General features: G+C 41.4%; 1 protein-coding gene across 1 annotated transcript in view; it reads right to left on the reverse strand.

Annotated features, from left to right (window-relative positions):
* The window catches only part of WDSUB1 (WD repeat, sterile alpha motif and U-box domain containing 1), a 357,702-nt gene that overhangs the window by 176,848 nt on the left and 154,508 nt on the right, over positions 1 to 26,346 (reverse strand). Inside the window, exon 5 of the mRNA XM_069224186.1 lies at positions 25,774 to 25,867. Coding sequence (XP_069080287.1) covers positions 25,774 to 25,867 — 94 coding nt within the window. The remainder of the gene's footprint in view (positions 1 to 25,773; positions 25,868 to 26,346) is intronic.

Here is a 26,346-nt window from a genome sequence, read left to right on the forward strand (position 1 = left end):
ATTCCTGCAGATTCTGGTAGGTTCCATCACACAAATGTGGGAAAATGTGTGATTTCCAGCAAAGTTGGAGGTTTGCAGGGCTTTTTGGGTAAGAAAATGGTGCGGGGTGCAAGTGAAGCACACCACCCTGGACTCACCCAGATGTTTAGTTTTCAGATGTGTCAAGGTCTTGTGGAGTTTTCTACATGGCAGCGTCCCAAAGTCCAAAAAGTGCAACCCTCATCATTCCAAGTGGGACGATTTTGAGAGTTAGACAAGCTCTCATGGCCCAAATGTAAAACTAAAACCCAAAATATTCAAATGTCCTCTTTCTTGCTGTGGGATAAGATGTTTTAGTGGGTGGGTGGAGAGCTGAAAGACTGTTACCCCTTAAGTTGAGGTGGGGCATAACCAGGCCCATACTGGTTTGTAGCCGGCACCCCACAATTTTCTTTTTTTTTTTTATTCCCTGGCATATAGTAGGCTTTCTGCCCCCCGGGGTGTGGATCGGGGGTAACTGCCCCTTCTGCCCACTGGTGGGCAGAACAACTTTGGCCCCATTTATTTGGGGTGGGGGTATGGCCATACCCCCACCCTCTTATTTTGAAAACAAAATCTTCCCATGTCTCTGGTGGGCTTCTGCCCCCCTTGGTGGCAGATGGGCCTACCAAAAGTTGGCCGATCTGCCCCCAAGGGAGGCGGATATGGCCAACAGTAATGTGCCCCCATGGGCAGTGACCCTTGCCCACGGGGCTGCCCCACCAAACAAAACACACACACACCAATCCCTGGTGCCTAAGTGGTTTCTGCCCCCCCTGGGGGCAGATTGGCCTAATAGAAATAGGGCCCCCAGGGCAACGACCCTTGCCTAAGGGGTCACTCCCCTTGCGTGATATTGGCGCAAAAAAAAAATCCCCGGGCCTAGTGGTTTCTGACCCCCTTGAGGGGCAGATCGGCCTAATTACAAAAGGCCGATCTGCTCCCGGGGGAGGTTGGGCAAAAATGGCCTAAGAGTAATTTTGTTCCCCATGGAGTGACCCTTGCCTCAGGGGTCGCTCCCCACATATAAAAAAATATATTAAACAAAATAAAAATGATCCCTAGCGTCTAAGGGTTTCTGCCCCACCTGGGGGCAGATCAGCCTAATTATAATAGGCCGATCTGCCCCCGGGGGGCATAAAAGGCCTAAAAATATTTTGCCCACCCCCTGGGAGCGCTCCTTGCCCAGGGGGCCACTCCCCTCATTCAATAATATTTTGAAAAAAAACAATTCCCTGGTGTCTAGTGGTTTGGCCTAATAAAAATAGGCGGGCAGAAATGGCCTCAAAATAATTTGGCTCCCCCCAAGGTCCCATAGCAGGATGAGGTGGTTACGCCCCTGGCGCCTGAGCACCACAGCAGCAGACGTAAGCACCTCATCCCATAGGGAGTTGAGGGGACTCCTCAATTTATTGTCACCGATAACAGAATGCATTTTGTGTCAAGAGAAATGAATGGTTACTAAATTTGGATATCAAACATTTAAAAGTAGCCTTGTATAGGCCATCTTCCAATGGACTTGTTGAAAGAGCAAACCGTTTCTTTAAAGAAGGTGTTCAAACTGCTCTTTCAGCCAGTTTGGATGTGCAGAAATTTCTGGAAGAGAAGTTGTGGGTGTAGTTGACGACTCCTCATTCTACTACCGGGGTCTCTCCGTTTAATAGTTTACATGGTAGGGACATCAGGACTAAGCTTGTACCTAAATGGTTAGTCTTCCACTTCTATCACAAAGAATCGGACACCTATTTACACAGATGTTAGAGATGTTGTATCATATAGACAGGACAGACAGAAGCAGTACTTTGATAAAAAAAAGGTGTTCAAGATGTCAACATCAATGATTGTGTTTTGATCAAGAAACCTAATAGAGTGATGAAGGGGGAGTCTAGGTTTACTTGTCCTGTCAAAGTGATCCGATCTAGTAAATATACCATTCTACTTCAAGGGAAAGGATGGTGGAATAGAAACAGAGTTATTCCTATTACAGATGGTCAAGTGGATATATACCTTAGGATGTACTCACAAGGATATAGATTATTCCATGTTGACCAGTGATGTTACTCAGGAAAAAAGAGGTTCTGAACAATGTGAGATGTTTTCAAGGAATGCTTCTGATTCAAGTGATAAAACTTGTTTGGACATTCAACAACTTTCGGATAGTGCTGCCAACTGCAATGATTCTGTAGTCCTCAATGGTCAACAACAAAAAGAAGATAATTTGCTTGAACGAAACAAGATCAAATCTGAAGGTGCAAGAATTGTAAGACTACCGGCCAAGTTTAAAGATTCTGAATTGTATTAGGGTTGAGAAATAGTTTATAAGTCTAGCTTTTTTATTGTATTTTTGCATATTATTTCTTTTAATTTTGTTGTTTATGGGGGGAAGGTGATGTAATATACTCTATGCAAGTTATGTATGGGTTGTGGCATTCCATCTTGTTACTATGGGGATGAGAGAGTCACGTTGGTTCTGAGAATTCTTGGTGTGAGATGCCTGGAGCCAACGGAGGTCTTCCTGTTTGTGGGCTCGTTAATTTACCTTTTTGCTTGGGTATGGAATAAAGGTCTCATTCCTTCATATTTCATCTGCATGGCGTGATTTCTACATGTCGAGGACATACAACAGCTGTCAGGTGACCACCACACGGAGACCACAACATCGACTGTGTTTTTGTAATGGGCTTGGATGTTCCAAGCAGCCATGACGGTGACAGAGTGTAGACCATCAAGATTGCAGCTTTGTCATGCAGCTGGCTGGCAGCCATTTGTTTTGGCGGTCGGCGGTTCAGCCTGCATACATTATAATATGGCGGTCTGGAGTCCGCTAGAACAGCGGTCTTTTGGCTTGACGGTCTGGCGGTCCAACCGCCAAACTCGTAATCAAGCCCTTGGATTCCAAAAGATAAGTCTACCTAAGGTGATACAGCAAATGATATTCAGTGTGCTGGAGGCTCTATATAGAGTACAGTACCTGCAGGAATCAACATCTGATTTAATAGATAACAGTGTCTCAACTTTACCTAATTACTTCGACATCAGATTGGCTAGGCAAAGAAATTCACAAGTTAGACAATTCACAAATACTTTCAGTAGGTATGTGCTAGTAAATAATGCATGCATAAACATCACACACATTTAATTAACAAATTAATCATATTTTGTTGCTGCTACAAGCTGGGTCAAATAAACTATAACTTAAGCATGCTATGGTTTTGTTAACGCGTCCCTTTATGATAATTTATTACACATCAGGACTCATTTTAGGCCAAGTAATCTTTTGACCCAGTTTAGAGACACCTTAGGACAAGATAGCTAATCAATATGTCAATTAATATGTCAATAATGTCATCAATATTTATTACAACAATGCATTTCACTTTAGTGAAAGACATTAATCAATTCAAGACACCACCATGACCTGTCAGTCATGAATAACCACACCAGTTTAGTAGAATTTTTTTATGAGTTTTATTCCCCATTAGTTACCATTCTAAGAGCAAATGTGTTAGTCTCAAAACCATAAAGCAAAGTAGCATAGTCACAATATGGCAACTCTGATATGATTTAATCAAGGCAAGGATCACAAACACCAAAACATAACACGACATGAACATAGATCAACTTTAGCAGAATGTCATTAGCGCGTCAGTTCAACAAAGCATAGATTCAGTCGTTTGTCTATTTGCATCAGTTTAGTGAACACCTGTCCAAACCACTGATTAGCATTGGCATGTTGGGCTTCATACAAAACAATTTAGGACACCAATTTGGAAAACATCTACCTATGGTCTCTGTCATAATAAGCAGTTGGTTCCTAGAAAGGAAAAGCAAACAGACCAATCACAATTTTCATTGTCATAGTTACCCTCCAAGGTTTAGGTCAGCACTCCGGTTCAGTCTTCGTCATCAGGACATCAGTTGATTCGCCATCAGTCAAAAACTCAGCTCCGGGACAAAAAGGGGCACTCCCCTCTTAAGGAGGTAAAGTGTAAATGGGCAATCTAAGGAAGAGGATGGTTTTAATAAACCAATCAGTCACTAAACAGAGTGACAGAATTTCTGGAAAAAAATCAATAGCATTTCCTAACACCCCTCTCTGGCTCCCCGTGTCATGGGTTTTTATCCCTTTTCCGTTGTACATTCCCCTAAAATTTCATTGGTCCATTGTTATACCCCACTATCTTTTTCCAGTTAGAAAATAGATTATGTCATTAATCTTTCACTCCATATTAGTTTACAGACATTGTATTAGTCCATATGATTGACATTATGTACAATTTTTGCTGTGCGATGGTGTCAATGGCGCATGCTGCGTGCAAACGGAGGTGTGATTGCTGTTGGGTCCACCACTGTGGTCTTTACAACATATCTAATGGATAATCCTGGATACGTATTTCACACTGGTATTGAAAAGTGGTCTGTGGAAGATGTACATGACAGGATTTGCGGGGGCGAAGAAAGGTAAATTGTACTATAATTCAAGGAGAGGTACTACTTGTGTGAATGTTAAGATTGGTGGCATGTTAAAAAACCTGGATGTGTGGTAAAAGGTGACAGTCAGTATTATGCACCTGAGAAAGTTATTGATGTATTGAAAAATGCAGCTAACCTGAGTAATGGAAAGCTGTGAAATTTAAATTCTGTTGCTTTGGGACCTTCAGATGTAAGAAAAGGTGTATGGATGGAGTTTGATGGAGGTATTCAAATTCCCTTGGAGGATATTCCTTTTCAAAGAGCCCCAGACCAATTTCCAAATGTAAGGAGTCAAATCAAATGTCTGGGTCTGCTGCTTCTGATAAAGAGGAGGAAGAGATTTCGGACATCAAGTTGTCTGAGAAAAATGTTACTGCAAGTAAGGAAGATTCTATAAGTAAGAATGGTTCTGTGGACTATGACGAAAGGATAAGGAAAACACATAAATGCTTAGAAGATTGTGGGTGTTATTCCAGCTTTGGAGGAGGTGTTAATCCGTCCCAAAAGTGACGGTAAAGTGACGGATATACCACCAGCCGTATTACAAGTTCCATAGGATATAATGGACCCGTAATACGGCTGGTGGTAAATCCGTCACTTTTCCGATTAAGGCTCTATTTATACAATTAACAGTGAAGATGTATGGAGGAAAAACTTTGAGTGAGGCAGGAACAAAGTTATTTTCTACAGATATAGAACTTGAAGGATATGGAGGTGAGAAAATTTATCTGATTGGGTGTTGTTGGTTCAAGTTCGAAATTAAGAATTAATGTACATATGGTACATTTTTATGTTGCAAAAAGAGATCCGTCCATTCTAGGGTGGTGTGATCAGAAAAATGTGCATATCATTTTAGATCCGAAAGGCAAAGAGCAAGTACTGGTAGCAGATGAGCGTGTAAAAGTGGAAGGAAAGATGTTAAAGAAGTATCCACTCTTTCGGTAAAGATTGGCAATTTATGTGGTTTTAAACATCAAATTAAACTCAAAGAGGGTGCTGTACCAAAGATACACAAAATCAGGAATGTTCCTTTAAGTTTAAGAGAAGAGGCAGCAATATATTTGTGTCAAGACTGTAGTAGAAAGTACCAGTTCCATTCAATGAAGGTCAAAGAAAGAGTTCCAAGTTAGCCAGAGCACAGGGATATCCCCACTGGAAGCTGATACAACCATTTCTAAATAGTTTGCTGAAATAACTGTTGAAACCCTCCATAAACATGGCTGAAAATAGAATCCAAAATGGCAGCCACCAGCAAAGTAGACCATATGTAGGGGTCTGGCTTCTAAACTCGTGGTAGTGTTCAAAGTCCCCAACGTGCATGCTCGGTAAGCGAATGGCACACTTCAACTGGAATTCTGAGGCACAGGTAGTGTCTCTGCTTTGTGCTCTTTCCAGGAGCCGTCTCCTGCCAAAAACGGAATCTTTCAAAAGTGTCTCATATTTGCGGCTGTGTACTGTGACACGAATAGCATTCAGACATCATGTTTCTCTGAGACTTTTGTGAAAAATTCTAAGCATGAAGAAGAGTCTCCATTCTGAGCATGGGAAAGAGTGTTTGGTGGTATCTAAAGCAAACACTATCTGAAAATGAGTCTGATGTCCATGCATTAAGGAAGCGGTGTTCCTATTTGTTTTGAGTACGGAACAACGTTCCATCCTTTCTATTGAGAGGCTCAAGGTCTGTTCACAATCTCTGCAATGTAAAAAGGTGAGCCTTCATGAAAACTCAATAGTACTTTCCAAGTGGAGAGTTCCAAAAGAAGAAAAGAAACATTACTAAGTGCTCCAAAATGGACCTACTCCCCAAGGAGGGTGGATCGTTCGCCGGCAGAGCACACCGGCAAAATGTATAAATCCAGCAAAGTAAGTTACGCTTACTCAGGGAAAAAATTACAAAAATGTAATCAACAAGACGCGTTTCAGCCGTCACTACGGCCTTCATCACATGATATATATATATTTTTCTTTTTTCTTGGGAATTTAACAAGACTTGGGGAATATTAAAAGGTGAATTGAAGAATTGGCAACTACACTTACAGCAAGTCTACCAAGACTGTGAAGAAGCAATCCTCTGCAACTTATTTATACACCATGCGGTTAACACAGAGACATTATGAATACATGAGAGAGTAGCTCAAGCTTATGAAACATGGGTAAAGTGTTACAATAATGATATATTCAAATGAGTCTTGAATTGTATGAGATAATAACATATTTCTCATGTAAAATTAATTTCAATAATCACAAACTGCAAGTGCTGAATAGAGCTTTCACTCATAGCTGGGAAAATCTTAGCAGACAAGGAGTAGAAGTAGAAGCAAGACCTTCTGCTATAAAGGCAGTCTCTCTTATTTTTCTATCCACTTTCCCTTTCACTCTTGCTGCTGCTTGGGGCTGGAAATTACACTGTATTCTCAGCTTTGATACTAGGGGAGGAGCACTGGGTCCATCTTCTGCTCCTGTGGAAATCACAGAATTCAAGTAATCTTGACAGATTAAAGTGCCATATATTAAACAGATTCCACCCAATCAGAAATGGAAGAAAAATGTGATTTAAAATCCTTAGCAGGGATATTGGATAACATTAAAAATGATTGAACAACACTATAGAAGACATACAACCCTAAAAGAAAAGATAAAAAAGTCCCAACAAAAGACTCACCATATTTTGCAAAAGATACATGAGTTAGTGGCAGGAACTTCATTTTTAAATAGAGGGGAAGAGACTCTTGATAAGCCATCCACTCACTGCACAAACATCTGAATTATCAGCTCAAGTGACTAATGCTATTTCACCCATTATTCTTTGGCTCCCCCCTCAACGATTTAATGGAGATCCACATAAGGTGCAAATATTTTTAACCCAATGCTCTCTGCATTTTTTGTGTAGACCAGTAATGTTTGCAGAAAAACAATCCAAGGTCGTATTTATACTGTCTTATTTGACTGACAATGCGGCTGCATGGTCCATGCTCCTAGTATCTCGAAATGGCCCAATCTTATATGATTTTGAAAGCTTCAAATCCAAATTTCTTAGAATATCGATAGAAGATCCACAACTCAAACAACAGACAATGAATTGTTAGAATTAAAACAAGGATATCAAGATTTCATTTCATATATTTCATATATTTTTGATTTAGTAAATTGATGGTAGAAAATGAGTGGCCAGAAAGTAAATGAGCAGCAACATTCTTATAGAGGTTTCGGGGGTGAGCTAAAATTTGCCCTCGTGCAAATACAGAAGAAGTTCCAGAGCTCATAGATTTGCTTTTGCACATTGACCATAGATTAAATGAAAGGAAGTCAGGAAAGAAAAGAGATTTTCACCTGATTCCTCCGAGGTACGCAAGAACCAAGACGGAAGTTAGTAAGATGGAATGATGAACCCATGCAGATAGGATCAATAGAGGTCACTTATCAAAGAAGAAAAGGAAAAAAGGAAGTTGAAGAATCTATGCATGTACTGGGCAAATGCTGGGCATTTTGTGAGGGAATATCCAAAGAAACCCAAGTCTAGTTTACAGGGAAAAGACAGATCCCATCAGTAGGGGGAGTTGCCCTGATGGGAGTAACTAAGGAGATAACTCCAGCAAGCTTCAAATACCCTTTAGTCTGTGGCTCCGTATCCTATTGAATCATTAACTGCCAGGTTTGGAAGGACTGAAATCAAAGATGTTTCTGTTTTAATAGACTCAGTGGCCACGGTAATTTTGCGATTCAAAATCAACAAGGAGAATGGGAATGTGTTTCATAAAGAAAGAAATCTTTGAATCAGGCAGAACTTAGATGGAACCAACCTAACCTCTTGGTCCATTACGAAGGAGACTGAAACCATAGAACCCCTTGGCCTTAACTAAAAACATTCAATTTAATCAATGCTCCTCAGTTTCAATTAATTTCAGGCTTACAGTGGCTCACAGAGCACAATCCAAAAATTGATTGGGAGAAGGGTTCTGTGGAGATTAATTCCAGCTATTGCAAGGATCATTGTTTTCAGGTCAGTAAAAAAGGAGTCTGTAAATTCACCAGCCACTGTATTAGCTCAACAGCCCAACATGGTTTGTGTCATGAAGTTGACAGAGACTCCTGTTGAATATTAAGATCTAGCTATCATTTTGATAAACAAAAGGCACTGAGAAACTACCTCCTCAAAGAGAGTATGACTGTAAAACTGAAGTACAGCCAGGAGCAATTTTACCCTGTAGCCAAATATGTGCACTAACTGAAGCAGAGAATCAATACCTTAAAGGATACTTGGAAAAGTACTTAGAAAATGGGTTTATTCGTCCTTCAGTCACCAGAATCATCCCTGTTCTTTATTTCCAAGGTAGATTGTGGTCTCCGAAATGTGTATAGACTATAGAGCCTTGAATCAAGTGACTGTTAAGAACAGGTATCCCACTGCTATTGATTTCTTAACTTTTGGATCAAGTGAAAGGAGCCAAGGTTTATACCAAGCTGGATTTGAGAGGAGCTTGACATTGTGTGATAGTGGCTGAAGGAGATGGATAGAAGACCGCTTTTAGAATTAAATTTGGTCTCTATGAATATCAACTGATGCTCTGTGCCTTGTGTAATGCCGCGGCTGCTTTTCAGCATTCTGTAAATGGAATTTTGTGGGGAATACTTAGACAGAATAGCTCTAGTGTATATAGATGACATTTTAATATTCTCCGACAATCCGGAAGAACATGTGCAACATGCAAGAGCTACAATAAAGAAATAACATGAAAATCACTTATATGTGAAATTAGAAAAATGCTCTTCTGTAAAAATGCTCTTCTCATGACGAACAGGTAGATTTTTTGTGCTTCCTCCTCTCTGCCCTGATGGGGTGTCTATGGATTCAATCAAGGTAAATGTAATTCATGATTGGCCAACTCCAAAACATGTGAAGGAAATCCGAGTTTCATTGGCTTTGCAAGTTTTTTATTGATGGTTCATTAACAATCTTTCCTCGAAGATGAGCTCAATCACGCCTTTACTGAAAAAGGGAGTGAAACCCCTTTGGACAGAGGAAGCAGGGAACGCCTTTAAATTTTTTAAGAGAGGCCTTTACAACTGCTCCTATCTTGATGCATCCAGATGGAAACAGATGCATCCAATTTGCAAACCAGCGGGACACTCTCGCAGCGAGACAAAGAGACAAGTCAATGACATCCCATTGCATTCTGCTCAAGGAAACTAACAGTTTCAGAGATAAACTATTCAGTTACTGATAAAGAACTGTTAGCAGTAAAAGACCCATTTCAGGATTGGCGGCATTACTTGCCAGGAGCAAAGTATGATCCGTAAAAAGCATTTTTAGGGATCATCAAAATCTTATTTTTTTTTAAATCAGCTCAAACCCTCACTCCAAGGCAGTTGTGATGGTTCATCTACTTTGCTGACTTCAATTTTGAGATCACATACAAAACAGAAGCATCAAATGGCAAAGCAGATGCCCTATCTCAACTATACACTGAAGGAGATTCTAAGATATCAAGTAAGGAGCCCATCATTCCAACCAAAAAATGTGTATGTGCAACTCAGTATGTTAATTTTACAAAAGAAATACATTATGTTCTATTAGCTAAGGGAATGACAGATTGGGGAAAATAAAATTCAGATAGAGGAGTAAGAAATGATCTTCCATTCTGTAAAGGAGCACTGTATTTGCCAAAATAAAAACTACAAGAATTAGCTCCACAGACTTATCATAATGATCTAATGGCAGGACACAAAACAATAAGAAGGACAATGGATTTGGTGAAGAGATATTTTTGGGGCCAGGCTCGAACCCTCATATCAGACAGTATGTGTTAACCTATGAAACATGCATGAAAGGGAAAACTAACAGACAAGCACCACAGGGAAAACTCCAACCCTTACCCACAGCACCCTATTCTTGGCAAACAGGGAACATGGATTTAATTATAGACCTTCCCTCAAGTCAAGGTTTTGATACCATTCTAGTTTTTGTTGACTCCTTTTCGAAGATGAGTCATTTTATTTCCCCTAAAGACACTTTCTAAGGCTTTCAGTTTAACACAATTATTCACCAAATGCATAGTGAAAACACATGGAATCCCAAAAGTAGTGATTTCAGGCTGTGGTCCTCAGTTTGTGTCAAGATTCCGGGAAGTCTTTGTGAAAAGACTGGAGTAGATACATGGTTTTCCACTAGCTACCATCCAGAAACTGGTGGGCAGATTGAAAAGAATAAATATCAAGAATTAGAACAAGACTTACACCTTTATCTCTTAGACAAAGAAGGTGACTAGCCTGAGTTAATTTGGACTGCAGACTGTAACGATTCAGTACGTGATTTCACCAGATATTTTTTTATTTACATTCAGGAAGAAATCCCAGCATAGTTTTAGGCAAAAGAGATCATTCACTTCCAGCAGTAGGAAACACGGTGAAAGAGTTACAAAAAAACGTACCAATCAGCCAGAGGGAATTTGCAGAGAGCTAAGGTATCTTATAAAACATATGCAGACAATAAGAGAATAGTAGGTCGAAAATATGTTCAGGGAGACAATGTTTTGTTGTCCACTCGTCATTCACATTTAACGGAAAATCACAATTTTCAGCCAAGGTATTTAGGCCTCTCTAAAGTAGAAAAGATGGTTAATCCTGTAGCAGTAAAACTTCAACTTCCTACTCAATAAAGATTTACACAGTTTTCCATGTATCTCTTCTGAAGAAAAACCCTCAAAATATGAGAATCCACAACTCACCAGCCCTCATTAGAGTAGTCTCCTGGGAAGAATTTGAGATTAAGAGAATACTAGAATCTAAAGTAGTGAAAGGAAATCTGTAATAACCAGTTGATTGGAAGACTTTGATCCAGAGGAGAGATCATGGGAACCTCATTCTCATGTTCATGCTCCAAGATTATTAAAAAATGTTCCTAAAATGTTTCCAAAGAAACCAAAACATGCGAGTTCCCTTTGGAGAGAGATACTGTCAGGAAAGTAGTAGCAGGTACCTGTTCCATGAAATTAAGGTCAAAGAAGGGTTCTAAGTTAGCTACAGCACAAAGATATCCCCAGGGGGGGAGGGGGGGGGGGCTAACAACATGGCCGACTAGCAGTTTTCCCTGCTGGCTCTGCCAGCTCATCAACAAATCTGGCCTTAATTCTTCAATTACCCAACAATTTGACTACTGCATATAACTAAAGGCTACCAAGAACACCAGCACAGCGTGAAAGAGTGGTCTGCAGCATCCCAGACAGGTTTTTACTAAGTCTATTGCATGCACCCTGTGGGCCCAGCTGAAGGCCTCCAAAATGGCAGATATGGGGGGGGGGAGGGAGACACAGGGCGGTGAAGCAAGCACTGCCAAAGGACCCCCCTGACATCGAGCGGAACAACAGACAGCGCTCCCCTCCTCTGTGGATCGCTCTTGGTCGGAGGAAGGCGGAGTGAGTCAGCTGGAAGCGCTGCAACTAAAGCGAACTGAGGGAAGATCTGAAATCCATGTCCACGTGCTGTTTCTCCCCCACCCCAAAAACCACCCCCAGGGCAACAAGGTTCACTCTCCTGGGTGACTAGCTACTGCCTGGCACACTATGGGGGAAGTGAATCAGCGCCAAGAGGAGGCACATCTAAGACGGCAGTGCCTGGCGTCCTTCGTCTGTTTCCATTGGTCTTACGTCGGCCGACTGGGTGGAGAGGAGAACACCACAGTCACAGGAGGAGAAACTACCAGAGTGAGTACACAGAGCAGCTGACAGACAGAAGGGGGCCCCTGCATGAGACAGCGGCCTAGGAGGTGGCAGTGAACTAATAACCTGGGAGGTACAAGAGGAACAGTATTAAGCCTGCACAATGTTGGACCAAAGTCACAGGCCACGACGGGAGAACACTTGCTGCCCTGTAAGTCCCCAGACCCACTGGTCTACTGAAGGTTGCAGAGCAAGAGCTGGAGATATAGAATCCATCAAGGAAAGAGGGGGCAGAGTGAATTCTCCCTCCCGCACAACACAACATCAAAACGCAAAGACCAGCCTCCCTAGAGAGAGGACATAATAAGGTGATGAGTGGCTCCTACTCCCTCGCGGCAAATACTGAAAATCTCCATGAGCAGAACCGGACAAAACCTCAGCTTGCCGGGTGCCAGAATGTCCAGGGAAGAGGTAGAAGAACCTACAGGCTCAATGTAAAGGGACAATCACTAGGGCAAGACTGTGGGAAAATGACCCCAGGAGCTCACCATGAGAGACCATAGACTCTACAAACAACAGGTAGTAACTGAAGAAGCCACTCACAATCCCCCGACAATAGTGAACACACTGGGCAACTGGGATGGAAGTATCCCCCAACCACTCATAGCCTGGATCCTCAACTATAAAGACTGTGATCTGATTATCTGGGAAGCATGGAAAATGGGAGAAATCCAATAAGAACAATCACAGACTATATTTCCCGATTACTGCCAAGAGGTGCAAAAACAAAGACGTACCTTTGAGTCAGTCAAGGTGAAACTGAGGGCCATGAAAATCCAGCACATGTTGCTCTTCCCCGCAAAACTTAAAGTCACTACTAACACAAAGTAACTGAGCACTCTAGTGAGCAAGTATTAATGGTCAAATTACTTCAAAAATGTAAATAAGAAATGTTCTATTTTTTACTGTCTTTTAATCTCTGAACACCCATCGTATATTGTTCTTCAGCTGAGGAACATACTGGCATACATGTTGAATGTCAATCCTTAAACAGAGATTGTAACCAGGAGGTCTATCAAGGCTCCTCACTGATTGGTACATAAAAACTGTGACATTAATACTTGCTCACTAAAAGGACTAAGACTGTTGCACTGGAACTTATGCTGTGGTCCACCCTCTGGCCCGGACTTCCGTCCCAACACTGCTGTTGTTGGGGGATTGTTATTGGTATTTACTGCATTGTTACACTGTACTGTGATTGCTCTGTGCTCTGCACACTCTATTTCCTTTACTTTTATTTTTCTTCTTTATTTCTTCTTAAAACAATAAAATTTGTTTATCAAAAAAAAATACTTGCTCACTAGAGTGCTCAGTTACTTTGTATTAGTAGTATTTGTCTAAACAGAATTTTTCTGGCTAGAGTTACATATCCGGGCAACAGGTATTTTGTAACGTGTGAGCACGGAAATTTTGTTAGCAATTAGGGAAAGAAACTGGATGTGCATTACCATTGTCAAAAAAGACTATTGCCAGCGTTGTTAAGTTCTTCCCTCAGCAAAAACAACTCCCCTTTTCCTTGTACCCACGTTGGTTGCATCGGCGTCCTCACTCCCAGTGGCTCTTGAGGAGGCTGTTCTTAGAACTACCTTCTTCAAGTTTAACTGCCACTCAAGTTGGTGGCCGCAAATCCTTGTGAGGTCAGCGCTCTATTGTTTCTACCTTAGTCTCGTGCTGAAGCTTCCCTCCAGCTGTTTCTCTCTGGGAGCCCTGCACTTCAATTGTCAACCTGAGGAGGATGAGCAGTGTTCCTGAGGCGCTTCGTTTCATCGAGAATTCTTCAATTTTTGAGTAATTAATTCTTTTTGTTGTTACGGTGTGCACACCAGCTACTTTTTCCCTTTTGAAGAAGCTGAATTCTTTCCTTCTTCCAACAACTGGCTATCGGCTTTCTGAGGAGAATTCGTTTTGGCTTAACAGAACTTCAAGCAACTGCAGTAAGGAATCCTTTTGTACGATTTTCAGACTTGCCAATTTATATATGTACATATATATTCGAGAACTCTTTGCTTTGTAGACTTGTCAGTCTTAGAGACAAACCTCAGTGCTCAGACTAATTCCTAGAGACTGTGATTGAGAAAACTGAACCTTGAGAAGGAGGTTTCGTTTCCTGTAAAAGACGTGCAGTTTGGATATTTGTGAACTTTTGAACCTCTGACTCCTGGAGAAAAGAAGATATTAAGGTAACATTGTTCTCTTAGAGACAGGATAGCCTCAGTAAAAGATCCAGGTTAGGAGAACAATAGAATTGGGTGAACGTGAATGGCTGAACAGTTGAATGCGCAGTAGGAATGTTCTTATCTATGCTCTTATCACCCGACTGCAGGTCCCTCCTTTAAAGAAATCCCAAAAAAGAAGAAAGGTGCAGGTTTTCAGAGACACACACTGAATATCCTATCTTCAAGCGGGAAACACAGGCTGGAACTGGATCTGGAGGTGGTCTCTCTTTTTCTATTCCCATTCCCCTTTCTCCTAGCAGATGCAGGGTTCAGATAATCAGTTAAAGCCTGAGCACGCATCTGTTGGAGGGAGTTGGGTAAAAGGCATCTGCTCCTGTGGAAGTTTAACTTAATGGGTAATCATCTGACAACCATAAACCATTGTTGTCTTTCTCTGATAAAACTTAAAGTCATATTCAGGGTTAAGTCCATCTTCTTTCAAACATCAGAAGAGGCTTGGACCTGGATAGAGGAACGCCAACCAACACGGCAAGATAATCCAGAGACTGAGAAACCCTACAGAGAACATCCCGAAGGAGCACGGCCCAAAACCCCGAAACAAAAGAGGCCGTCCGACGAATAAGTCGGAGAGGCAAAGACTGGAAACCCTCTTCCAAGACGACTTCCTACTTCAACAGCTGACCTAGCAGGACACAGAAGGAGGAACGACACATAACGCACATATGAACACACAGAACAAGGCCACCAGAGAAGCTACAGCTGTTCACTTGGACCAGGGGCACTCTACGGACTCTGAACTAACACATCCCCTGATGGTAGAAATCACACCATTATAAATGAAGTCACTGGCCCACTAGACCCTTGGAAATGGTCTGGACGCAATGCAAGAAGGAGGTGACAACTGACTGAATTGGCGAGCCAATCCCAGCAAGGGGAGACAAAAACTGATCTTGGACACGCCCCCTCTCCCAAGGGACCTCTGGAGACGCTTGAGGACGTAACTTTTTCTTTACTTTACCACATTCAGACATGGCAGTTGCTGGTCATCTAGCAGACATCACAGTGGAGAGGTCTTAGAGGTTACAGGGTGGTATATTTTAATCAGTAGGAAGGGAGGGTGACAGACTTCTCAAACCTTCCTGCGACACAGTTGTCATGAAAGAGTGAGTGCGTGGGGTGTAAGGAACTGTGGGGATGAAGAGGGAAGGAACAGCTGGATTTAATAGTTGGGGAGGGAAATAAGTTGTTCACATACGTGGAATGGAATTGGAACATACACAGCAACCCGTACAGGGCCAACTATGGAGGACATCCACAAATCACCATGCCATGCAGTTGAGTGGCATAGAAGTGACTGCTGACAGGAGATGTTCTATAATATCATGGAATGTAAACGGCCTGGAGAATAACATCAAAAGGGATCTAGAAGCCACAGACAAAGTGATTGAAGCCCGACGTAGTCCTCCTCCAGGAGGCACACTTGTGGGGTTCCTGCTGTAATTTTCTGGGCAGAGGGGCATATAAGATGCTGGCACATGCCAGATTCACAGCTGGATCCCAGGGAGTCATGATTCTGATAAAAAAACCTCCCCATTCAGAATTGAAAAAACATGGACAGACCCCCAATAGGATGTACCTGGCAGTTAAGGGAATATGGGGTAGGAGACATATAACGCTAATTAGAATATATGCTCCCACAAGACTACAGAAACTAACACTGAAGAAAGTGGTAAGGGTACTGCTAGAGGCGGACTCCATTCGACATATTGTTGGGGGAGACTTCAATGATGAAATGACCCCACATCTGGATCGCACCAGCACTGCTCCGGGGGCAAGGGGAGAGAAGACGCTGGAGGGCTTCGCCAGAACCCTAGGACTGTCGAATCTGTGAGGCTGCTGTCATCCCACTGAACAGGCCTACTCCTATTTCTCCGGTGCTCACAAGATCTTCTCCAGTATAGACTATATTCTGGCCCCAGCACGGGAGGTGGGGAAGATCAAGAATACCTGGCCCGGGGTCTGTCAGACCACTCGCCACTATGGATTATAATCAGAACACGAACTGTGGGGTCGAAACCAGAGTGGAAACTTAACGCCTGGGACCTCAGAGATAAGACTATAGCCCATGAAATTAGAACGGATACAGAGCTCTATTTCAAAGAGAATGCAACACCCATGTAATCAGCCATCGCACTAAAGGAGGTATATTAGACAGTATTGAGAGACAGAGCACAAAATGGTATAGCCCAAAAAAGAAAAAGATAAACACTGGAAATAGAAAAGATTTAGACACAACTGGCAGACTTAAAGAAACGACCCGGAGCAATAGCAGACCCCTCTACGATACGCACCACTGCGATACTCAGCAAAGAATACCTGGCCCTGGCACAAAAGCAGGCCAAAAACTCCTCCGAGCCACAAAGCCGTAACAATGGGGATGATAAGGCAGGTAACTTTTGGCATGGTTGAGCAGAAAAGAGACAGAGGCACAATGGGTACAAGAGATAGTGGAGTGGGTGAGGATGAGGCCTATACACCACGGCAAGGAAGATCGCAAATGAGTTTGCGCAATACAACACAAACCTGTACAAAGCCCGCCCTCTACTTGACACTACCCAGAAAAAAGACTACCTGGGTGAGGTGCAGATTCCAAACCTGATGTTTGTTCTTCTCTAGAAGAAGACGACCTCACCCTAGCAAAGGTACTCACGGCTATAAGCAAACAAAAAGCTGGGAAGACCCCAGAGCCCAATGGCATACCAGCTCAGCTCTTTAAGAGACAGGTCCAACTTCTAACTCCACACATCCTTAAATTATTCACAGAGGCGATTAAGGATGGTATCCTCCTGCTAGACCTGCGAAGCGCCACAATAGTTGTTATTCATAAGCCCGAGAAGCCTGAGCCAAAATGTGGCTCTTATCACCCAATCTCCCTCCTGAACACTGTGACCAAAATAATGGTCTAAGCTAACAGACGGTAATCACCTCCCTGATCAACAATAACCAAACAACAATAACCAATCGGGCTTCATGCCTAAACGATCCACTAGATACAATCACTGAAGGCCCTCCAACTGGTTAGAACTAACATGGCATAGAGAAGATCCACACGTTTCTGTCCCCAAATTTTGTGCTTGGATAGACTCACTCTACATGCAGCCAGTAGCTAGGGTCAGGGTGAATGGGGAACAATCAGTGGAGTTCCCAATCGAAAGGGGCATGAGGCAGGGATGTCCCCTCTCCCATCTGCTGTTCGCCCTAGAGCTAGAATCCTTGGCCTGCAAAATTAGGTCACATCCAACCATCACAGGCTTTAGAAGAGTGTTCAAGGTCTTCCAACAATACGGGAATAATGCAGGCTATAGGATTAACTGGGACAAATCCAGTTTGTACCCGGTAGGGGGCCACTTTGACATACTTGATTTGCCTGGACAGTTATGGATAGACCGTGAAAGATTACAAGGTTTAGACATATACATCAACATAAATAGGGAAGACAGTCTAGACCGTAACATTAGACGGGTGGTAACTGAATACCACAGAGAAGTAGAAAGGTGGAGGACACTACCCTTGACAGTATTAGGAAGGGTGGCCATGTACATGGCTATTACTCTCCCAAAACTCTTCTACTTTCCCCCCAAAAACCCATATCATAAAATACCGGACAATATTTTTACTAAAATAGAAAGAGAAGTCTGGAATCAACTATGGAACGGCAGACACCGATGGGGTAGCCTTAAAAGGACTACAAGACAAACAATACAATGGGGGCATCACCCTCCTCAACATAAGAGCCTATTTCTGGGCAGCACACTTAGTGGTATTAAACAAATAGAACCATCTACCTGGGGACCACCCAACATATGGGATAGAAAACATGCCATTCCACACTCATTATCAGAGTTATTTCACATAACTATAACTCGCGTCCTAAGCTAACTTTAACTCGCAGCACCGCCATGCACAATTTTCTCTGCAATAATTTGAATGCTAACGTTTCATTGTAATGGCAAATGAGCTTGTAAGATCACATTCTAATCACAGTACATGCACAAGGACTGCTTGGCTTATTGAAGAAAATGTAAGAATAATCTTTCCTTCATAATGATTCAAAAGTCACCATTGCTTTATATGTGTATATTCTAGAGCAGATATGAGGGTTGGGAGGATTTATAATCTATATATCTATAATACATTTTTAAAATGTCTCCTTCTCAAAGATTTATTAAACTGATTTAAGACAACTACATGCCCTAAGGCCTTATTTCCTAGCTGCATGTAGTGAGCTGTAGTATCAAGGTTTTGACAAAACACTTAAGTACATGATGTTACCATTTTCAATGGTATTCTAACTACATACCAATTAATGAATGACAATGTACTCTTCCTTTAAAAGTCATTACATTAGTCTTGGAAATAATATTTTAAAGCAATTTTGTTTCTGTGTACTAATTCAAAACTTTGAAATTACATTATAGGCTAAATAATAGGCTGAACAAATCCACATCATATGCATACATTAAGACATATAAATCATAACATGCAACACATGGATGAAAATTGTGTGCATTTACAAATTTGACAGGTAAATCACAAAGATATAAAGAGAAGAGTAAAGTGGTCAATGGGCAGCCCTGTTTTAGGCCATTCTTTGCTTGCATTTTTGGAGTTAGGCCCTTAATTCCTCACATTAATACTCTACACCATGTAGAGGAATGCAGTGCTATTAGTAATATCAGTAAATTTGGGGGGAGGGGGCTCAATATACTCAACTCTTTTCAAATGGTTGGCCTGTCATTTTTTATCAAATGCCGTTGAAAAGTCAGTGAGGGCACTATACAGGATTTGTCATTTCCTTAGCACATTTTTACCTATTAAAGTCTGAAGAAACACAATGTTATACATTACAAAGTGGTTAGGTCTAAATCTAGCCTGTTCTCATTGAATTGTTCATTTAAAGAATGCCCGATCTTGTAGGTGTTCTAACGTGCTGGCTGCCAAAATCTTTCCTGATGCATCCAGGAAAACAATCTGGCAATAGTTGGCTACAGATGGACATGATCGTTTCTTATGGAGTGATATTATAATACTCCTCTTCCAAGAGGAAGAGATTTGACCTGCGTAGTAACAATATTCAAAAGAAAGGTACGAGATTTGCCTAATTCATCAGGATCCTTATTCAAAACTTTCATGGGAAGTTTATCTGGGCCCACTGCTGATCTTGTGCCTTTTATGTACGCTACTATTTGTTCACTTGTAGGGGGCATTACGATTTCAACATAGCTTTCTGGAATTTTTAATAAATATTAATTTATTTCTGAAGATGAATTCTCGGACTATAACTTGGATAAATATTCAATCAGTTCTGACCCAGGGATAGAAATATTTGGTAAAGATTTTTTAGATCCACTATCAGATGCACTGAGACTCCAAAACTACCTTGGGTTTTTATTATTAGCTGCCTGCTGCAGATCAATCCAATTCTTACCAGCTAATTTCTTTTTCAGATTGAAACAAATTTGTTTCCTTCCTTTCTTTCTATAATATTATTTTTTTCCTAATGACAGAATATTTGATGAATTGAAGTCAAGTGAGTTTATTTAGAACCACTGAAATTTCATTTGCTTGAGAAGTTTTTTGGCTATTTTCCTTTTTTTCAATTTGGCCGATTGCTGGTTTTAGAAATCTCATTTGTTATTCCCTAGATAATATCCTCATAGGCAGTGATTGGATTTACCTCTTTGTAAGTTTTGAAAAACTTTTATTAAATCATTGACTCGGTCGATCAACCCCACATTCCAAAATAACTTGCCATATATTAAAGCAACCTGTGAATTGACTATTTGTTGAACCTGTAGATCAAGTACCAAAAGTAAACCTGGGTGGTTGCTATCTTGACAAAAGTTGACACAGACCTCCACAAATGCACTATATACATCATAGTTAGCTTTTATACAGTTGATGATAGATGTTCCTATACCACATTTCCTTGTTGGTGCAAGTGGTATGTCCTGGTCCACCCTTCCATTAATTATTACTACATTAATTATGCTCAAAGATTCCAATAGCATGCTGCCTCTTCAGTTCGCTTTCTGTGAACTGGGAAATAGGGGTTCAGGAAAATTCCATATACCTTTCAGTGCCTTATTTGAATACTAAGATAACATAACAAGAGAGATTTTGGCATTGAAAGCCTCCGTTAACAACATGCTAACTTTATTTCTGTGCTCCACTATAATTTCAATCAATTGAAATATTTTATTTAAGACTGTGTTACACTGATGTCCGGTATATATATATATATATATATATATATATATATATATATATAAACAGAACAGAATTTCTTTGTTGGTTTTCCATTTTAGGGAAATTTATCCAATTATCTTGCACATTTTGCAGGGAAAGGGGAAGGATCTCAAAGGCCCATTAACAATCTGTTGAGAATAATATTGCAAGCCCACCTTTTGCATGTTCTTTAGTTACTGCCCGCAAGTATGTGTTGCATAATATGAACCCATATTGATTTTATTATCTCGCCACATCGTTTAGAAGCAAATAATTGCAGGATTCAAAGCAGTTAATGATGCTATTTTACCTGTACAAAGGAAACTAAATTCCAAGAAATTGTAGACTGATTTTTGCTAAAAAGGCATTTTGCATTGTGTACTTAATTTGTTTCCGTTGATCGTCCTGGCTATCCAAAACCAAAAAATGTCCCTGTTGGATAGCATACATAATTGATGGTCTTGTTTGCTAACATGTCTTCTGTTTTAGTTGATTTGATTTATAACAGAATTAGGGCTATATATTGTTTTTGTACCTTCTATAGAGTTTGGAGGATGATCTCAATTCCATATTCCCGCTTTGTTTACACTATTGGTGACCGTACTTGGATGAGAGATATTACACACATCTTAACCATTATTGTGGAGGATGCCTTGCCCTTTCAGAATTATTGCTGGTATTATGTTGGACCAAAACTCACCTGCGCAGTAGACAAACCCAGTTTTGATGAAAAGTGACTAGTTTCAATTTAATTGAAGAAAGACTATGAAGTTGTGGACTTATGCGCAAAATACTGTGAATTCTCTATTTAAAGGAATAGTATCATTTGGAAAAAGGTCCGGAATTTCAATAACTGAAGAGTAAAGAATTGGCCATTCCTTTCTAATACTATGTTCAGTGGATTAAAATTTACATCTGGCACTGTAATTCCAAGTTTAGACTCGCTTTCCTGCTGCACGAATATCATAGATTTAAATTCAGTATTTTTAGGATTTATTCCCCCATATGCTCCAGCATGGATAATAGAGGTGGAGGCTGGATGTGCCCCAAACCTTTCAAGAATAACTGCCTCAGTATTAGTTAGGCAACTGACTTAATTGTCCAGTTTTGGATTGAAGTTTGCATCAAATCTTATCTGTATAGGTAGCATTTCAGTAATTTAGCATTTTGCTTTTTTTTATTTTCCATTCCATCTTTTCTGGTTGCATGATACTTCTTCTCCTTCTAGCATGTTTTCTATTGGTCTATTTAATTTACATTAATCTGCTCTAGCATTCATTTTCTTTGGTTTTTAAAAGGATGGGTAGCTTGGTGGTGAGATTAGTAGTGGGGGTCCTCAGTTATTTCAGAAATAGTTCTCATAATCATTAGACATTTCACTGAGACTCTCAACAACTTCTTTTCTTTATTATTATTGAATTGTCTCTTCCCTGTTTGTGTTGCCCATGACCTTGTTTGTTTCATATTGTTCTCTGATGATTTACACTTATTAACCTCAATAGCTGTTTGCTCTTGATAAACTCTATATGAAGATCTTGATCAATACCTTTTTGTTTAGTAAAGGATTTTAATGTTGCACCTAAGATTTCCCGATTATGATCTGAGTTACTTGTGGTCTTTTCAAAGAGTGACAGCATTGATACAAGAATCCTCTGAAGTGCATGCAATGATTCCGAAATGTGTACTTATTCTCCTGTAGGGTGAAAAGAATCATTCAGTTTAAGTTTGGGTGAGCAGGACAGGTCATTCATAAAAGCGGACTCATAACTCAGTGTACTGCTGAAAAGTTTCAATGATTCCTTCTGAGTTTTATTCCTCCTCTCCTGAGGTAACATACTCAGATCCACATCAGGGAATGTATAATCCAAGTGTAATACTCCTCTCTGGTTCTCTTCAATATCTTCATTATTTATCATATTTTCTTGATGCAGAATACTTTTGGCTTCAGAAGATAAAGGAGGATTATTCTCATTAGTTGCTTTAGGAGCCATTTTTAAAGTCATGGAATCTTCTGTCACATTTTAGATTCCTTTTTGGTGATTACTTTCCTGTTCATATAGCTTTTTGTTTGGAGAAACATTGTAGTGAACCATCAAGGAGGGATTTTTTCCTTCCTCTTTTTACTTTTATTACCGCAGGCTGCCTTTTACTAAAACTACAAAAACGAGGTCAACATCACAACTATTTAAAAGCTTAGTAAAAGAATACAAGAACACTAATCAGAACTTACCTCGCCTAACTTATCTTGATAGTCTCCTCCATCCACAGAGAGCTGTTGTATTAAAGAGGGGCTTAATTTCTTGAGAGTTCTTCCAGATCAAATCCAGACTTCCTACTCCAGATAATTACCAACCTTCAAGGGTCAGCTCTGCATGTACTGACTTAGGGGGTGATTCTGACCGCGGCGGTCGGCGGTCACCGCCCGCCAAGCGGTTCCAGCCGAAAGACCGCTCCGCGGTCAAAAGACCGCGGCGGTCATTCTGGCTTTCCCAGTGGGCTGGCGGGCGACCGCCGAAAGTCCGCCCGCCAGCCCAGCGGGAAACACCCTTCCCACGAGGAAGCCGGCTCAGAATGGAGCCGGCGGAGTGGGAAGGTGCGACGGGTGCAGTTGCACCCGTCGCGAATTTCAGTGTCTGCAAAGCAGACACTGAAATTCTTTGTGGGGCCCTCTTACGGGGGCCCCTGCAGTGCCCATGCCATTGGCATGGGCACTGCAGGGGCCCCCAGGGGCCCCACTACACCCCATACCGCCATCCTGTTCCTGGCGTGCGAACCGCCAGGAACAGGATGGCGGTATGGGGTGTCAGAATCCCCATGGCGGATTCCCATGGGCAGCAGAAAGTCGGCGGTACACCGCCGGCTTTCCGCTTCTGGCCGCGGCTGTACCGCCGCGGACAGAATGCCTGGCGGAGCACCGCCAGCCTGTTGGCGGTACTACCGCCAACCTCCGCCATGGCGGTAATTACCGCCAGGGTCAGAATGACCCCCTTAGTCTGCATTTTCTCCTAATGTTATTGTTGCCCACTAGTTGTGGGTGCTGCCGTGGAACTATGCTTCCTGCTGTTTCTTTCCTGTCCCTCCCAATTGCAGAGCTAAAGCAAGGGCCCAACCCCAGCTCTTCAAGGTGGGACCTCACTGTTCTGTAACCGGGGGAGAGGTACACTGCCATGAAGCCTCTCAGTGCCCTCAACAAGATCAAGGAAGGTGCGGCACCCTGCAGCAAGGCCCCAGCCCCCACAGTGATGATCCGCTGACAGACTGTATTAGATCGGCTACACAGCGGAACACACAATAGGCCTGCAGGAAGGCGCAGACAAGACAAACCGCACAACCAACAGCCAAGGTACCAGCATTCAAAAGAAAAGTGGCCTCCACACAGTGGCGTAGCAGCAGGATGCCCACAAAGTACAGGAAAATAACAAGGATGCTGTGGGGTTCCTGGATTAGCAATTGCTGTGGACGGGGACAAACACGATCTACAGATGAAGGCAAATGGGTACTGCTGGTAACAGGTAAGAGTAACAGGTACAATCTTTCTGTTGAGTGGGATCTCAGCTTAATGTTATTAAGAATTTCTATCTATGCGCTGTTCATTACAGCAAGAATTGTATATGGTTCATAATAGGTGGTGAAGAAGGTTTTAAAAACTGATGCTGGAAGGGCACTGCAAAGCATGGGGGTGATGCTTGTAGGGCATTCCAAACAGCAGAGGTACTGAGGACAGGGTATTGCAAAGCAGTGGGGCACTGAGGGTAGGCAGTGCTGTAAGTGGATAAAAAAAGGTGGGGGGCTCTACTGAGGTGAAGCCTAAGACTCCTTTCTAAATACCATTGCCTATGAACCAAATGTGGTGGCCTAATACAAATGGTTTAGAATCTTACACCTCACAAATTCATAGAGATTTCAGTGTTAAGAACAATAAACAGAACTAAAAAGCACCACAATTTTAGCAGTTTACAACCCAGTCTTTTTGCAATAATACATTAGACACAGTCAGCGTTTCCTGCCTATCTGCTTGCAACCCAGACTATACTTACCATGTCTATAATATGGCAGACAGTACATCAGGTACTCCACTCCTCCACCTCTATACAGTATTCCCCATATAGTTTAACTATACCACAAAGGACTGGGCCTCTGTTGTACTTGGGGAGACTCCATATAATACGTCTGGGTAGATTAACAGTGCTGTCAATGGACAGGTCCTTGTTCACTTCAGAGGAAAAATCTACAAAATACTCGGTTGAGTTACCAATACTATCAGCCATGTCAGGCAAAAAACATCAACCCACCTTCAAGACACTCAATTTTGAGGAGAAAAAGCACTAAAGTCCGAACAAATTTGCCACACACCACTGGCGGTTTCAAGGACCTCAATAAAGTACACACCAGCACCCCCAATTAACTTTCCCTCACCAGTTTTCAACTGAACACTTTAAAAAAAAATGTAAAACAATTATTTAAACAATCATCTGCAATAGAGACAATCCAGGCAGATTGTCCTCTCTTGCTTCTTTCTCTTCTCTCAACCCTTAAGAATTACATAGTGGATTTCATAATCGTTGTATCAAGTAAGGGAGGTGCATTGAACTTTTCTGTTTTCACCATAAACCCACTTGGGACCTGCAACATAACCAAAATCACTCATCCTTCCTCCATCGCACTGCCAAGCACTGCACTCGTAGTGTGCTACCCATTCATCAATGCACTATAGTGCCTCAGTGTGTTGTGAAATGGTTCTGAAATACAATTACTATTGAATACAATACACAATTCAAGAGACTGCTTGAAAACAACTATCGCCCCTTTGAAAAAGGAGCATCTGTGTGTAATTCTAAACCAAACTAAACGAACTAATAGTAAAATAAATGCCTTCTGTTAAATAACAAGCCAATGTGCACATCTCCAGTTTCAGTTGACATTAATAAACCTCTCTACTTTGGTCTTACATTTTATGCTTTCTCCAGGAAACTCTTAACAGCCCGAAGGCCTTGCATATTATACAAAAATGTGATTTACTCTCTACATCCCACTCATGTAATGTACGTGCTCATGAAATAACACACTGTGCAAAAATTATAAAATTATAACCATCTGCTTACCCTGAAACCAACATCTGTCCATCACTTGAAAAAGCACACGAAAGTGCTGGAGCTGTGTGTCCACTTAAAGTACATTTATGTTTTAGGACAAATCCTATAGGCAATGGAAAGGAAAAAGGGTTTAAAAGTATATAGTAAGCAAAATGATTGCAATTTGCCATTGAAAATCACAACCAGATGTTATTATTAAAGAATAGAAGAGAAGCGATTCCAATAATATGCTAATTACTGTTGATAAACTCGGCAGAGCATTATAAAGTCAAACAATGCTTTCAAGGACATTTTGCACTGCTCTACAGCTAACGCCATAGAAAACACTTTACTACTGGTAAAATAAGAGGCATTACTGTGTATGTTGTATTCAGGTTGTGTTTTGAGACAGGAATTGAGGATGATTACAAGACTGAACGCTGTAATGATGGATGCCAAGCACAAATAAATTATAGTATTTAGATTATGCCTAACCTACAAAAACAACAAAGGAGCACGATTTGTTCCAGCAGAAATGTACAATTTGAGGTTACCACAGACCTAAAATGCAGAGAAGCATTCAGAAACTGTGCCATATGTTTT

The sequence above is a fragment of the Pleurodeles waltl genome, chromosome 3_1, assembly GCF_031143425.1.
Source record: "Pleurodeles waltl isolate 20211129_DDA chromosome 3_1, aPleWal1.hap1.20221129, whole genome shotgun sequence".
In the NCBI taxonomy this organism is placed as follows: Eukaryota; Metazoa; Chordata; class Amphibia; order Caudata; family Salamandridae; genus Pleurodeles; species Pleurodeles waltl.